Source organism: Rhea americana, unplaced genomic scaffold, assembly GCF_003343005.1.
Source record: "Rhea americana isolate MKP2758 unplaced genomic scaffold, rheAme1 scaffold_16, whole genome shotgun sequence".
Classification (NCBI taxonomy): domain Eukaryota; kingdom Metazoa; phylum Chordata; class Aves; order Rheiformes; family Rheidae; genus Rhea; species Rhea americana.
Window position 1 is genome coordinate 6,411,354 of NW_028185705.1, and position 14,436 is coordinate 6,425,789.

The following is a 14,436-nucleotide window of genomic DNA, read 5'->3' on the forward strand; positions in this document are numbered from 1 at the left end:
AGAGAAGAGGGGACTCATTCAAACAAGTCGCTAGAGCTCACGTGTCAATGCCCTCAGGCCTCCGTCTTCAGCTACTGAATCTCAAACCGTCATGCTTTTGATAAAAGAGAAAGCAAGATGACAGTCGCCACTCAGTTCATGGCTGGGGGCTTGCAGGTGCTAAAGGCTCTCAGCTACATTTCAAGTACATCTTCTCTTGACCAGCGCCGCAACTAAAGTCTTGGCATTAAAGCAGAACTGCTTGTTCACATAACATCATACAAGGAATTTGGGGAAAAAGTTTTTGATCTTTCCCCCAAAAGATTGCTGATTTTTTTTTAATTGTGCTTCTGTTCCTTAGCAGATGTACAGAAATAAGATAATAGCCAAAATGCTCAAAAACAGATACTGACAGTAGCGTGATTCTGGCTGTGGAAGTCTTCTATTGTCAAAGTCTTTTTGACTATTTCAAGCAAGAACTCCATTCTCAAGAGACAATCCTATATTGCTAAATTGCTTGTTGTTTCAGACCGTCATACACATTTACAGGACTATTCACCTTAGAGAGTGCAAGATCCCTGACAAGGGATATCACTGCTCTTATAAACTCATATCTTAAAAGTCYCTGCATTCATGTGTTCTTTTGTACAGTTTTTACATATATGCAGACATATATTTTTAGGGTTAGACAACGACCTGCCTCAGCACAGACATACAGAAATTGTTTCACCCAAAAATGAAACKGAGTCTTTGCCACAGATAGCCTGGCAATCTGCATCTGGCATCTGCAGGATTACTACACAACTTAGACAGGAGATCTCATCTCCCACTGAGAACAGCAGAAAGAAAGTAGACAGAAMATAGTGGCCTATAGTGGAATGCAGATGCAGAATTAAAATAAAAATCCTAGATTTGGTCAGAAAATCCACGAATTTGTTTCTTTTTGCTTTTAAACAGTTTCAAGTGCTATGGTTAGCCAAATYTTACAGAAATATGCAAAACAATTTAATCCCATTAGACATGTAGTGACCCCTACCGACTTCAATGTCATGCTATCAGACTACAATGACCCAAAGATTCTACGTTAATCCATTACTTCTAATGCCCTTAGTTTTCCTTGGAAAGTTCTGAAGCTGTAAAGACTCATTCAACAAGACTACCTGCTAACCTATTTTTAATCCCTTAAAATCACTTCTGCTTGCTACCTACAACTTTAAGCCTTTTCCCTTCCTCTTACCATGAGGAATCTCTTGTTGCCTGTCCCTTCTCTTATTACAATCTCACATTCTCATCRGGCAAAAGGATCCTTTTTGTGTGTTTTCCTTCATAAGGGATTTGCAATCACTTCCTGATCCTTTGTTATAGATAATTTTATTTAGGTGTGGGAAGTGGGGAAATTTATATTAACATTTGCCACTGCAGATAACATGGGGAACAAGCTCTTTGAACCAGTGCCAAACATGCGAAAATCAAGGGGAACCAATGTAAAGAAACTTGTTCTTAGGTTGCTGGGGAAAGAGAGAAACAGGAATACAGCATGGGACACAGACACACACAAAGTTACACTTATGCCTCCTCCCAACTTGCCCTTGCCCTGCTGTTGCTACTGACTCACAAAAACACATTCCTAAACTACTAAAGCTGCAGAAAGCAYGGCTTACAAAAAAAATGTTTTATCAAGCTGCTTACACAGAAGGTATGGAAATAGTATGTATCTCTATTTCAAGCATGCAACAAAATATGCTTCCTGCAAGACTGCACTTGCATGCATATTCATTTACAAAGGGTCTGCATCATCAAATCACAAACTGTTTTCAGTGTACCTAGTTTTCAAAGTGGTTTGTGTGTTCACAGACTTCAGATGCAAGGCTGTAGTTTTTAAATAAACAAATGCTCTGCATATACGAAGCTCTTTTCATCTGTAGATATCCATTATGTCAGACAAACCATATAACTCCRTGGTTCATTGCTAAACTGCAGATCAGTGGTAGAAAGGATGGTTACATTCTGCTTCTAACCAGTATATATGGATACTGCACCTAGCCTGAAAAAGAAAGTGCATTCAWCTGGAAAATCTGAGATCATTGCACATGCTTGACACAAAACTTTTTAACAGAGAATTTGCTTCCTATTTCCATCYATCCTGGCCAGTTTATTTGTCATTCAGGCATGTCACAAAGTATATTTTCCAACACTAGTAAATTAGAAAAAGCAAGGTCATTCTGTGTGCTTGAAAAGTCATTTAGGTGCCTTTTTAGATCTCCACTTTCATTTCCAAATTCTATCCTAGTGTTTGTAGAGAGATGCTAATGAGCGCGATGAATAACTCACAACAGTGAAGGACAGTTACTCCTTTGGTCCATTTATCAGTGTTCCAGTTCATAAGCTAGAAAGATTTCTTTTTTCSTAGAGCGTGCTTGAGCCCTTACACCAGAGCATGGAGTTATCCCCTGCTCTTACCCTGCAAGAATTGCCGTTAACACCTATGCACCTTCCAAAATGAAAATCTCTTACATATAACAAKCTAGAAAGATGCAAGTACTCTACCAGAGAGTGGATATAATCCCAGCGATACACTTTCCAAAACACAATTGTGTTAGAAGAATGCAGTTAAGAGAGAAAAGTAGAGACTTATTTTTCCAGCTTACTCCTATTAATCAAGTTACCTAATGTCTGCACATTTTCCACATGGTAGGGACTAGCTAGTTAAACAGTTCCTATCCATTTCTTGTGACTGCTGCTGTTCTATATGGAAATATCCAAGCCTAAGAAATGCTAGTTGTTTAGTAGGAGTCAAAAGTCGTAATCCTACAGATCCTGCCTGGCAAATTCTTGGTTAAGTGTAGCCAATCCCAAACAGCAAGTTAAAATAAATCCCAGTTAGTTTTCCAGAAGGTAACAAAAGACAGATACTGCACATATTTCATTAAAGGGGATGTTTATTTTTCCAAACACTGTATTAGTGGCCTGTTTGCCTATTTCTATCAACATCTGCTTTGTAATACATAGCAAATGATAGAAGATCAAAGTTTTAATTGTGCAAGTAAAAGAATGTCTTAACAACATTCTGTCCTAGAGCAACACAAAGGTAACTTAAAAAAAAAGAAAAAAAGAGCATAACAGTTAGGAGAACAGGATATTTATGTAAGGATGTCCTAACAAAAGAAAAGTACACAAAACTACCTTTAGTGGATAAATAAACTATACTCCCTGTTTGCGRACTGTTTTCTATTGAGATCAACCCTCAAAGATCCCCTCCCTCCTGCAGTCAAGGTTTCAACATGTCTCAGCTGGGTCTCACATTTTTATGCAAACCCTTTATGCACTGACCTTCTAAATTTAGGAAAGTGCCACAGGTGTGCCTTTAAGAGCCATTTTGCTTGTAATTGCTGCAGAGTGCCTCTCACCTTCTCCTAAGTGATTTAGGAGGGGTTTTTTGGTTGGTCTTTTTTTTATGCTCACTTCCTCTTCCTCTGCAAAGGATTCACTATGCAACCACCCTACCCCTGTTGGTAAATATATTATAAAAGGATACTAGTTCTGCTGCATATACACAATAATACCTCTTCCTGGTGAGATATTAGTACTTCCTATCTTTCCCAGATTTGACAAAGTGTAAATTTGTTGCCTGTTTCTCACAGCACTGCTGTCACTCAGTGCTRCAACAACAACATACACTTAACTAGTTGTTCTCCTCCTCCCCAGAACAAATATACCACAAAGAGCTCTCTTCTGAAGATAGCAGTGGCTGCCTTTGTCCACTTAAGACGCTGACTCACAAACACTGCAAAAAAACAGCTGTACTAATTTAAAGCATTAGGAACTCCAGTAAAATAGACCATTTCCATTGCAGCAGTACTARAAATCACTATTAGTTAAAATGTCAAGATATGAATTAGAGAAACTGAGATGTGGAAATCTGTTCCTTTTCCCCATTCCTGGCACAGGACTGGTAACTTCCAGCCCAGGGGGTATACTGGGTGTCTCAGGACACCCTTATCTCAGGACAGAGAAACTTACTTGAGATTTGAGTCTGCCATCTCTCAGTTACTTTTAAATACACACCTTTCAGTCTTGGCTGGGTTGTCTCACTGAAAGTAAAGACAAGAGCATGCTATGCAAGAGTGGGTTCAAATTTATCAACAGTTGTCATTCAGATCTTGCAACAAGCTCTGAAACATCACTGCAAGTAATGCAGCATTGCTACACCTACCTGAATGGAGGCCATTAGGAGCAAAGAGCTTCAATTTCCTCAGAAAAATCTGCAAAGTAGTATGGAGGACTAGCTTACCCAGGGCTACCTCTTTAGCAAAGGTTGACATTTGAAAACAATTCAAGTCTCTTTTCAAGTCATCTGTGAATCATAAAGAGCCAATAACCCTYTTTAAGAGAAGAGTTTAATATTCATTTTAGTTACCCTTTTCAGTCTACTTCTGGGCTCAAGGYCCTGTCCATTTGCAATGTTTTTAGAAGTGACAAATTAGATGAAAAACACACAAAACACCCACTCAGCATTCCACCTCTTTCAAATGCTTCTACAGTAATTCACAACAGAAGGGACACCGCAGCTAACTGTGGCACTGCTTCTGGGAAGCTGATGCCGGCATACAGATACACAGAGAGTAAAACAACTCATTGTACAGCAAGCTATTGTACTCAGTGAAACCGGTCAAGGCACTTCATTTTCTTCTAGGTTGTCTTCTCATTGATAATAATGTCCTTTAGGACATCTGTTAGTCCTGTAATGTTAATGGAAATGGAAAAATTCCAAAGAGAACTCAGGAGTTTCTCTCTTTTTCCCATGAACTTAACATTATGGAATTTTAACAGATGTTCTACTTGGTCATAGTTAATAAAATGAATTATGCAGGAATTAAAAATCTGGCTCCGTTTGTTTATATAAGGTCTCAGCAGAAGAACTACATTCCCATTAAGAAATTCTAGAGGATTTACAGTGGATTTAAAGTCTACTCCTGCCTTGTTATAAGATGGCTAGAGATTTTACAAACAAACTCCTCTGTCTTGTGAAAAACATGAATAATTTCACCTGTCCACTGACTGCTCTAAATAGCATGACCCAGTTTCCTCACTGGTGTACACGGATGCACTACTATCACAGAAAATGATGATTCTCACTTAGATTTGCTTTGGAAATGGCATCATGGGAATTCCACATCTTTTCAGAGTCTCTAATGCCTGSCATTTATTCAAAGTCTCATTCAACAACCTCAGAACCAGACTCTTACTTTTTGCTTATCAGAAAAGCTTTCCTCTTGGAGCATGGATGTCCCTTTCAAACTGCTACTGTCAATAGGATGACGCACTGTTCCTTGTCTGCYTTTAGTTTTTAAGCACTAGTTTAGAGTAGCTAACAAAGTAAGATGTAAAGACCAAGAGGCAATGGAGATTGTAAGGGAGGATGCATCAAAGTAAGTGAGAAGAATCACAGACAAGACTTTTAAGCTTGACTCAAATTTTCTCACTTCACTGAGGTTCACTCAGATATCTATTTCAAAAAAGCAGTATATATTCAGCCACCTTCTTCCTGTCCTAATAGTCATCTTTGCAGAAAGCATATTGATGAGAGTAAGGAAGCTAAGTGAAAGAAAAAAAAAAAAATCAAAAATGAAGGGTTAAACAACTCCCTCACACCAAAGTGGCTAATGCAGATTAAACAGAGCAGAATAAGACTGTCTTGAAAAGATCTACTGTGCTAAGGTAAAAAGAGAGCAAGAAAAGATTTCAGGATCTCACTTCCTTTATAAACTGGTAAGCAGAGCTCTATTCAGGCACTGCAATACGCTTGGCACCATATGCAAAATTTTATTTTTCAGTAACAGCTAAAATTAACTTTTCTTAAGTTCTGGCTTAAGTATTTCCTTAGTGCAAGAATATCACTTCCTAAAAGGAACTCTATTCACTGCCTCTTCCAATACACCCCACGCCTTTTTTTTTTCAAATGAGAAATCATGCACTGAAGCTCCTCTAACAAAAAAAACCCACTCCACTGTAATCAAACAAATTATTTAATCAAACAAATTATTTTCTGTGAGCAAAGAACAGAGGCAGGCAAACAAACTCTATAAGCATAAAATTCAGTTTGAATTAAGTACCAGAGTACCTRTGCTACACAGTTACCTGGACGTGTCCAATAAGGAACCAGATGAACTAGTACAGATTTTTTCTTTTTTAATCTGAAAATAATCCATCCAGCTGGAAGTTGAATATGCTGTTCTTACTCAAATGGATTATTGCTCTACAACACTTAGTGTCAGAAAAATGCAACACTCTTAACATGGTGATTAAAAAAAAGCACTTTGAATTTACCATCAACTATGATTTGTTTCATTTTGAAGAGAAAGCATATTTCATTTGGTAATCATTTATTTCTCACTCTATTGGACAGATTCTCCCAAAAAGCAATACTTCAATTGAAATCAGTTCTGAAGGATCTTTTATGAATATACATAATGAAGAGGACCCCAATTAAATTTCCAGCAAAGTGCTGCCATTTTGAGTAAACAAAGTTATCTCAGTAGGATCACACACTGTGCTATGACTCTCGTCTGCAAATTAATTACCATCCTGACATACGTCAAAACAAATTTTAAGGAGAACAGCACCCAGTTGTAACCATGTGTTTTATCTATCTGTTAGTATGCAAAATCTGTATTCGATGACATCTAAATTTATTCATTTATTCAGAACCCTTAGAGAAATCAAAATGACTTGTTGGCCTTTTTTGCCCATCTCCAAATGAAATCTGAATGAATAACATGTGTTTAGTGAGCCAGAAAATAAGTACAGGATGAAGCTAGGGTGGGGGCTATGATTCAGAAAAGCAGGTGTCATCTCTGCATAAATAACTAATTTTTGAAATATTCAGAGCCTCTAAAATAAACTCTAGTGCTCTGTCATTTGTCGGCATTTTAAGTAACACTACATTTGCGATTTCTTATTTTAGGTAATACCTTTATCCTGTATTGTAACAGGAGCTGGCTAACACAACTGTCCTAAAAAGAGTTTTCAGTGTGAAGAAAGGCTTTTTAAAGCAACTAACTATTGAATGAATGGCTTGAAAAGCCTCCGCAACTGGCATTATTATCAATAGCAACACAGCCAACAGATCTGATCTTGTGTTTAAAAATGAGGCAAAGATCCAAAACTAATTTACTCAGTTGTGTTATGTAAGAAGGGAACAAACCCATGCACGTCACATTGAGCACGGTAAGTGCAGAACCCTTTCTGAACAATAGCCGATGTGTTTTCTTAGGAATCAAGTCTTGTATCTTTATTTGAAATACTCATGGTTCAACTTCTGCTTTGTCAAATGACAGCCCCTGGGATCTGATTCTGAAGCAAAGTTCTGGACTGGCAGTTCATCAGCATATGTTAAAGGAAAAAAGAAATCTTTCCATGCACCGGCTAATCTGAAACCGTTCAGAGAAGATCAAATACATTTTACAGGAGCGTTAATGTTAGGGCAGGTTTTACATTCAAAGAGAATATCCAAAGAGTTTAAAATTTCAAGGAAGCCATAAAGGAAACCCAGTATGCAAAACAAGAATTCAAGAAGCTGCACAGATGCCACATTAAAGATCTAAAAAGTCAGAAATGCCAAGGCTGTTGGCCAGTGTCAAGATTCCCTTGGGTCAGTCTCAGTTGCCACAATCCCATTTACTTTAGAAGAGCACCAATGATAAGCAAAAGGCTAAATTCGCAGCTGTATCAAAGAGCGTACCATAACCTAACACGATCAGACCCTCTGCTTACCTGCAAAACTCAGTGGGAACAAGCCAGAGTCATAAAAATCCAACAGAAGTGTTTTTCTACTCCTTTTATAATCTGTCTTCAGTCTACACAGAGTATCAAACATTTCCATGACACTAATGCTGAAATTCATAATATGTTTATGAAGAGATTTTAGTTTAGGAACAATTTTCTGCCATGCAGGCCAAAACATATTTAGCTCCAGTTCTTTCCAACAGTGAGGTACTTCTGATTTAGGTTAAGTAATGCTATACCACATCCACAAACTGGATAAAGAAATGCATTTCTTTCACACATTAAAAAAAAAAAAAAAAAGAGCAGCACAATCCTCCCTATATACAGATGACAGATAATCTCTTGGCATCTGCTGACAAATATATTTAAAGAAAGCCTAAATCTGTCTGTGCCAAACTTGGAGTGATGCCAGCAGTTCACTACTGTTAGAATACATACCTCATGTGATGTAGTCACAAGACTTGAACAAATTTCCAGTACTTTGTTTTATAATATTCATCATGTTAATATACACATACTTCCATTCTCTCAAGACTTAGCAGCAACAGAACCAAGAGACAGGAAAGTAGATCGATGACTTTTTGCACGTTTCAGTTTTTTAATGCACATTATCAGTATTCTATTAAATTATAGGCTGATATTAAACCTAGAATGAAATAARCTAGTATTTAAAGTATGTCGTTACAGCAATTGATCTCAGTTGTACTACTTCTGTATCTCTTCAGAAAAGGCAAATAAGGTGAAGCACAAGGAATCAATTTCAAAAAGAAGATAAGAACTGTCTTACCTCTCTTAATACTGTGCTTTTATATCCCCGATAAAGTCCTTGAATACCCTGTAAACCAATAAAAGAAAGCATCATCTATAGGGAATTAGCTTGCCAAAGACCACAATTTATTGGTGATCACAAGGCAAGCATTACAGATTTACTGTGAGTTAGACCTGAACTTTTAACAAATTGATTACATTGATTATAACACTATATACTGTATTCCATGATTTACAATGCCAGAGGGTTTTATCTTCATTTCAAAGAGCATTTAACCACTGTTCAGAATAATCAATTATGGAATCACATTGAGAAGAAAATATACCTTACATTTAAAAATAAGAAGGCAAGGAATCACAGAAACACATTATTTCTAACTCTGYTTCCCAAATGCATGCATAACTTGAAACTACTACTTATCTGCTTAATGCAAAATGAACATACAGGGTGACAGCTTGAACATATGTCTAGCTTCTTAGCTTTGATTCAGAGCTTTTTATTAAGACAGTTTTTTTTAAACTGCATGATAACTTTTGAAACACAAAGTCCATTTAAAGTATTCATTTATGCATCTGTGTATAAAATCTGGACAAATATCCTCAAGGACAGTTTCTCCACTATTTGGCAAAACCTTACAGTTCTTTGGTCAGCTAGAAAGAAGTGGAAAAAACACAAACATGAAAAGCAGCAATTTTTAGAGCAGAATGACCAAGTCACAGGGAAAAAATTCCAGGGACTCTCTTGGGCAGAGTTATCACAATAGTTTTCATTCGCAAGCARATAAAAAAATCAAGTTGACTGTTAAAGTCATAATACTTATTTCATAAATATTTAAAGTCATAAATATTTATTTCTTCTTTTTGCTAGTTTTTGTACATGGAAACTTGTACTATATTTTTCCCCAGTGTTTTCCAGAGCCACTTTCTCTTTTGTGGAATATGACTTGAAAAACACCCCTTATGAGGCACAGTAAAAACAGTAGCAAACAAGTTCTACAGGAAGGAGCAGTGTAACTATAGAAAAGATGATAAAAGGCCATATTTTTCAGAAGTTACTGATACTAGAAGAGTACTCATTTCCAGAATTGCCACAGAGCTTCTCTGAAACAATRCCTTTAGGATACCCCCTCCCACCAAAGCACGCTTCAAAAACTGGAAGTCATTCAGCAAGTTCAGGATACAGGGACTCAGTGTCCTATTGCTCCAGACAAGCACTGTTCACATAAATCTGAGAACAGTTTTGGAAAYTGGAAAGCCAAATCCCTGTTTTTTAAATGTAGGTGTCCCAAATAACAAGAGGTATAAGAGTTGTTCGGTGGGAGTGAAGGGCAAGGCTTCCTCAAACATAACATGTTTTTGCTGTTCTCAGTAACAGAAGAATTGATGGAAAAGTGCTGGGACATAACCGAATTACAATTAAGTAGGAATGCTTCTATCACATATGGCCCTGAGTATGAAGAATGAAGTAACTTAACTGAAATTTTGCTCTGAACTTACCTCATGATATAAGGTGTGGGAGAGAATCCGAAAGGTACTAGAGGAAGGAGAAACTTGGGCCCTTTGCTTGATGACCTCAGATGGAACCCGTATGAGGCATGCAACCTGTAAAAGAACCATACATTCAGATAGCAATTCCCTTTGTTTCCTTACTCTTCATAGAGTTACCAGATTAGGAGATTGTTATAGGTATAGAAATCTGAGAAACCAGGAAAAATTGTGTACTTATAAAAAAGAAGCTTACCCACTTGCTCTCAGAGCCACGTGCTTTCTAAATTCAGGGTTGTACTAACAGAAAAGATGAGAGTAGCCTTGCAATTAATGCTTCAGTTATCTTCCAAAGCTGGAATGGATTTGGGTGATGAAATTACTGATTAAAATCAAAATTTTGAAGCCATCCTTCCTTTTGGTAGCCACAGGAATTTTCCCCCAACTATTGAGATCTAAAAGGGAGACCTGGGACTTAATGAGATCAACTAGCATTTCCTAGCTAGCTCCCTTGTGCCCTCTAGTGACCAAGAGCAAGAGACATTGCAGGTAGCGCACACAAAACATTCAAGGCTTCCCGTTAAGCGCGCATCGGATTTCAATGGAGGAAGAAGTATCAGATTGACTCTTTCCTAGTCAATGTATTTACTATGCAAGAAAGGTGCTTGCTGCTGGATGCCACAAAAAGGCGCTCTAGGTTTCCAGAAAAAGTTAATTTGGTTTTTAAGATGTTCACCTGTCACTACAATTTGGGATCGGAGTTAAGGTTGTGTGCACAAAATGTTAAAGAATGAGGTCACTCAAGTGTGGAAGAGTTAGAAGCATATCACCTCTCTTAAAAAAAAAAAAAAACATTTAAGGGCTGGTAAACAGGCAGTAAGAAGAGCTGCTTGTTTCAGTTGGTCTCAGGGCTACTTAAAATGGTGTTGGGACTGGGGGCAAAACACAGGAAATAACACAGGTCTGCCATGGTTATAGCCTTCTTCAGGTCCACCCTGTGCTGGGCTCAGGAATGTACTGTGCTGAATTCGGCTTCTAGGAGTAAAGGTAATCACTGAATACTTAAAACCAACAGTAAGCTAGGTGAAATCTCTAGGTCTGAAGTGGCAAAATAAACCACTAACKCATGAATTCACATGTGCCACAGAGTTTAAATTCAGAAACTCACTGCCAGACTGTAGATACACAAGTGCTACTGGTAACKTGAATGATTATTTGTCTGTAGCATAGTACAGAGTTTAAGTTTCATATTCATAAAGAGACTAAGAAATAAGGTCTGTTATCCTGTTACATTCTTACAAGTTTACCAGACAAAATATCCCAGAGTCATTACAAACAGATATAACTCCATGGGCTCTTCAATTCTCAGGGTCAAAAATAACAAATGACCCCAATATGTCAAGAAAATAAGAACTGTCAAGTTTTTTGATAGTCCAGCATAAATATTTATAGAACTTCATGCTTCATAACCTCCATGTCCTTATATTAGTTTTCTATTCCTTAAAAAYATCAAGACAGGAGGAAAACTTTAAAAAGGCTCAGATGAAAACAATCTATTCAACCAAGAACCCAGCGTGGCTTCCTGACATCTACGGTGTTCCAGTTTTGGCACCAGAAGGGTGGCTACAAAGTAAGGTCTCTATTTCCCCAGAACTACTTGGGGGGGCATTTTGTTTTAAATTAACTTTGATGTTTCTCCCATTTGAATTTGAGCTGCAATGAAATCTCCGGATGCCCAAAAAAAAAAAAAAAAAAAAAAAAAAAGTGATTACACTGTACAGTTATGAAAGGAAATGAAAGCTTTGTCACCTAGGTTCCTCCGTCAGATTGGCTCCACAGGGCACTTCTGGTGCTAGAAACGCTGTAAGCAGCAACTGCCAGCATCAGACTGAACAGTGACATTTTCACTGTGCACCTGAACTTACAGCTTGTTACCTTATTTGTTTCTACATGTGTACCTTACTATCAATAACAATTCAGGCAGTCTTTTGATGTCAGTCAACACAGGTCTCTAAAGGAAAGTATGCACCACTAACTTCACACCTGTCTTACTAGACCACAAGGTTAAAGAAAAAAGAAAACAAAGAGAAAAGGAAATTGTGATAGATGGGTTCAGAAAAGAAATTTCAAGTTTATTGTATTCAGCTCTAAATCACTCCAGTATCTTCTAGGTAACACTGTAAAAATTAAAAGAATGCAAGTGATGCAGATCCCCCAGTTTTCTGTGGTAYTAAATCTGTTCAAGCAACATCAGCGTGACCTAATACACTGCCTTCTAGCACTGATAGAGTATCTACCAATAAATATCTATCAGATTTCTCAAAATTGTAAGCAAGTTACCACTACGTGAGCAAGAATCAAAAATACCATTGCAGAGCTGCTCTGCAGTAGCAGCTCTCTACATGTATGCTTTTACCTGCATCAACTAATAGAAAAAACAAGCTGTTCTGCACACTACCATACGGGTGAAAGCAAGAGCAATTATCATAGGGCAGCTAAGTTTCACGCTGCTTTAGTTGACTGTATCTTATGCAGGTGCCTGTACTTCGGTTACACATAYGCAACTTTTTCCCCCAGGCTCTACTCACTCAGGGTGGTCTTTGTGCTGGCTGGGCAGCATAACAGTTCTGGCATTAACTAGGGTTCCCAGGTACCCAGGTTCCCAGCAATACAGCCTACAGCCCCACAAAAATAAACTCCTGACGGGTCTCATGGGAAGATACAAGCTACAGAGAGTGGCAAGAAAACAGGGCTAGAAAGACAGATGCAGAGGGCAATAATGTAACYAAGAAACCTTGACTTTGCGTAGGGAGAGTCCATTCACCTCCCTAATTACCAGCATCACAAGAAAAGTTTACTTCTTAAGCTCTCAGCTCTGCACCAAATGAAGCCTATTCCTTACCATGGAAGAGCACAATACAACCCCTCAAACTCAGGCCATTCCTGGTGAATCCTACTGGTTTTAGGGATGACTCAGAAATGAATTAGCTCTCTATCAGACATCTGTGTAGCCCAGAAATGGAGAGAGTACAGAAGCGGGCCCTCCGTTACCGCAGCATACCTTMAGGCATCAGACAACAGTAGTCTATTGATAGGGGCAGAGTACATTTCAAGTGAGCTCTGGAGTCTATTTCCATCTGTTGATGGAAGTAGAAATATAGAATTAAGATCCTACAGATCAACTTTGGGGTGGGGTGGGGGAGTGGAATGAGTACTTCCCTATAAATTCCTTGCTTATTTACTAGGTCTGGTATAGAATCCTCCAATTTTCAGCCCAAAGTAGCAGGCATTCAATCTCCCCTGTCAACACCCATGTATACATACTGTGTGGACAAAAACAGTGACAGCCAAACCAAGGCTCAAGTATTTTTAGCGTTAAGCTTGAAGAAAGCCTGATCTTAAAAGCTAAAAACAAAATGATTATTAGTTCACAGAGTAGCTTACACATGCTGGTGTGACAATTTTGAGCACCTGTTACCTGACTAGCCTTTTACTACTATAACTACCTCTGAACTAGAGTACTGAATTTCAAAAATCCTAGACTTAAATCATAACTGGATGAAACTGCTGAATCCAGTATTCAGATACTTCAGTGTATTTTTAGTTCACCTATTTGCATTAGATAGTAAGAGACAAAAATAAAAGTGTGATTATTTTGTTAACATTTATCTATATATTACTAAGGCAATATAGCTTCAAATTAAGTGAAGATAAGTTTTTTCTTGCCAGTTCTGCAAAAAGTTTTTAACTTTTGGATGTTTCTTGCATGTATCAAGGCTGCCATCTTCTGGTCTGATTCGGGTTTGACCCAGACTTTGCTGGTTGTGACTGCTCTGATCAATGTCTCAATTGACCCTGGAGAATGACCAGTATATTTAAAGTCTCAAAAGTCTACTTAAATCAAAACAAAGGTTTTTGCATATACCRAATTAAGTATTTTGTTTCGGTATACCTGAAATCTCTTTTTAACTGGCTGTAGCTTAAAGAATATAGGCCTGCTACAAGTAAAGCAGAAACACGCACAGAGCCTTTTTACACTAGCTCAGCAATGTTTATTGAAAGCATCTCATGTTAAAACACTAACTTCTGCACAGGGGCCAATCCTGCTTAAAATTGGAGCAGCTATTCAGAATTATGCAATACTGACCTAATCCATCCACATGAAGCTACCTAACATTTTTCTTTAGACAGTAACAAGAGAGCACATAAAAAAGGACAAGGAGACGATAGCTCTGCTTACAACGTGGTTCTACGCAAGTCGGTCACCCTGGCCGCGGTTCAGATGCCGGAACCCAGATCCTGGATTCAATAGCCAGAGAACTTGTGACATACACGCACCTCTCTACTAATCCAGAGAAACCAGCAGAGAACAGAGCCTAGTGTGAAAATGGCTGAAGAAAACTCCTACCCAAGATCTCT

General features: G+C 38.0%; 1 protein-coding gene across 3 annotated transcripts in view; it reads right to left on the reverse strand.

Annotated features, from left to right (window-relative positions):
- Positions 1-14,436, reverse strand: part of SLC25A26 (solute carrier family 25 member 26) — a 91,299-nt gene that overhangs the window by 60,632 nt on the left and 16,231 nt on the right. For all 3 annotated transcript variants that reach the window (XM_085300100.1, XM_085300102.1, XM_085300099.1), the window contains exons 4-5: positions 10,030-10,134; positions 8,552-8,599 (exon numbers count right to left, since the gene is read on the reverse strand). In XM_085300100.1, coding sequence (XP_085156226.1) covers positions 8,552-8,599; positions 10,030-10,134 — 153 coding nt within the window. The remainder of the gene's footprint in view (positions 1-8,551; positions 8,600-10,029; positions 10,135-14,436) is intronic.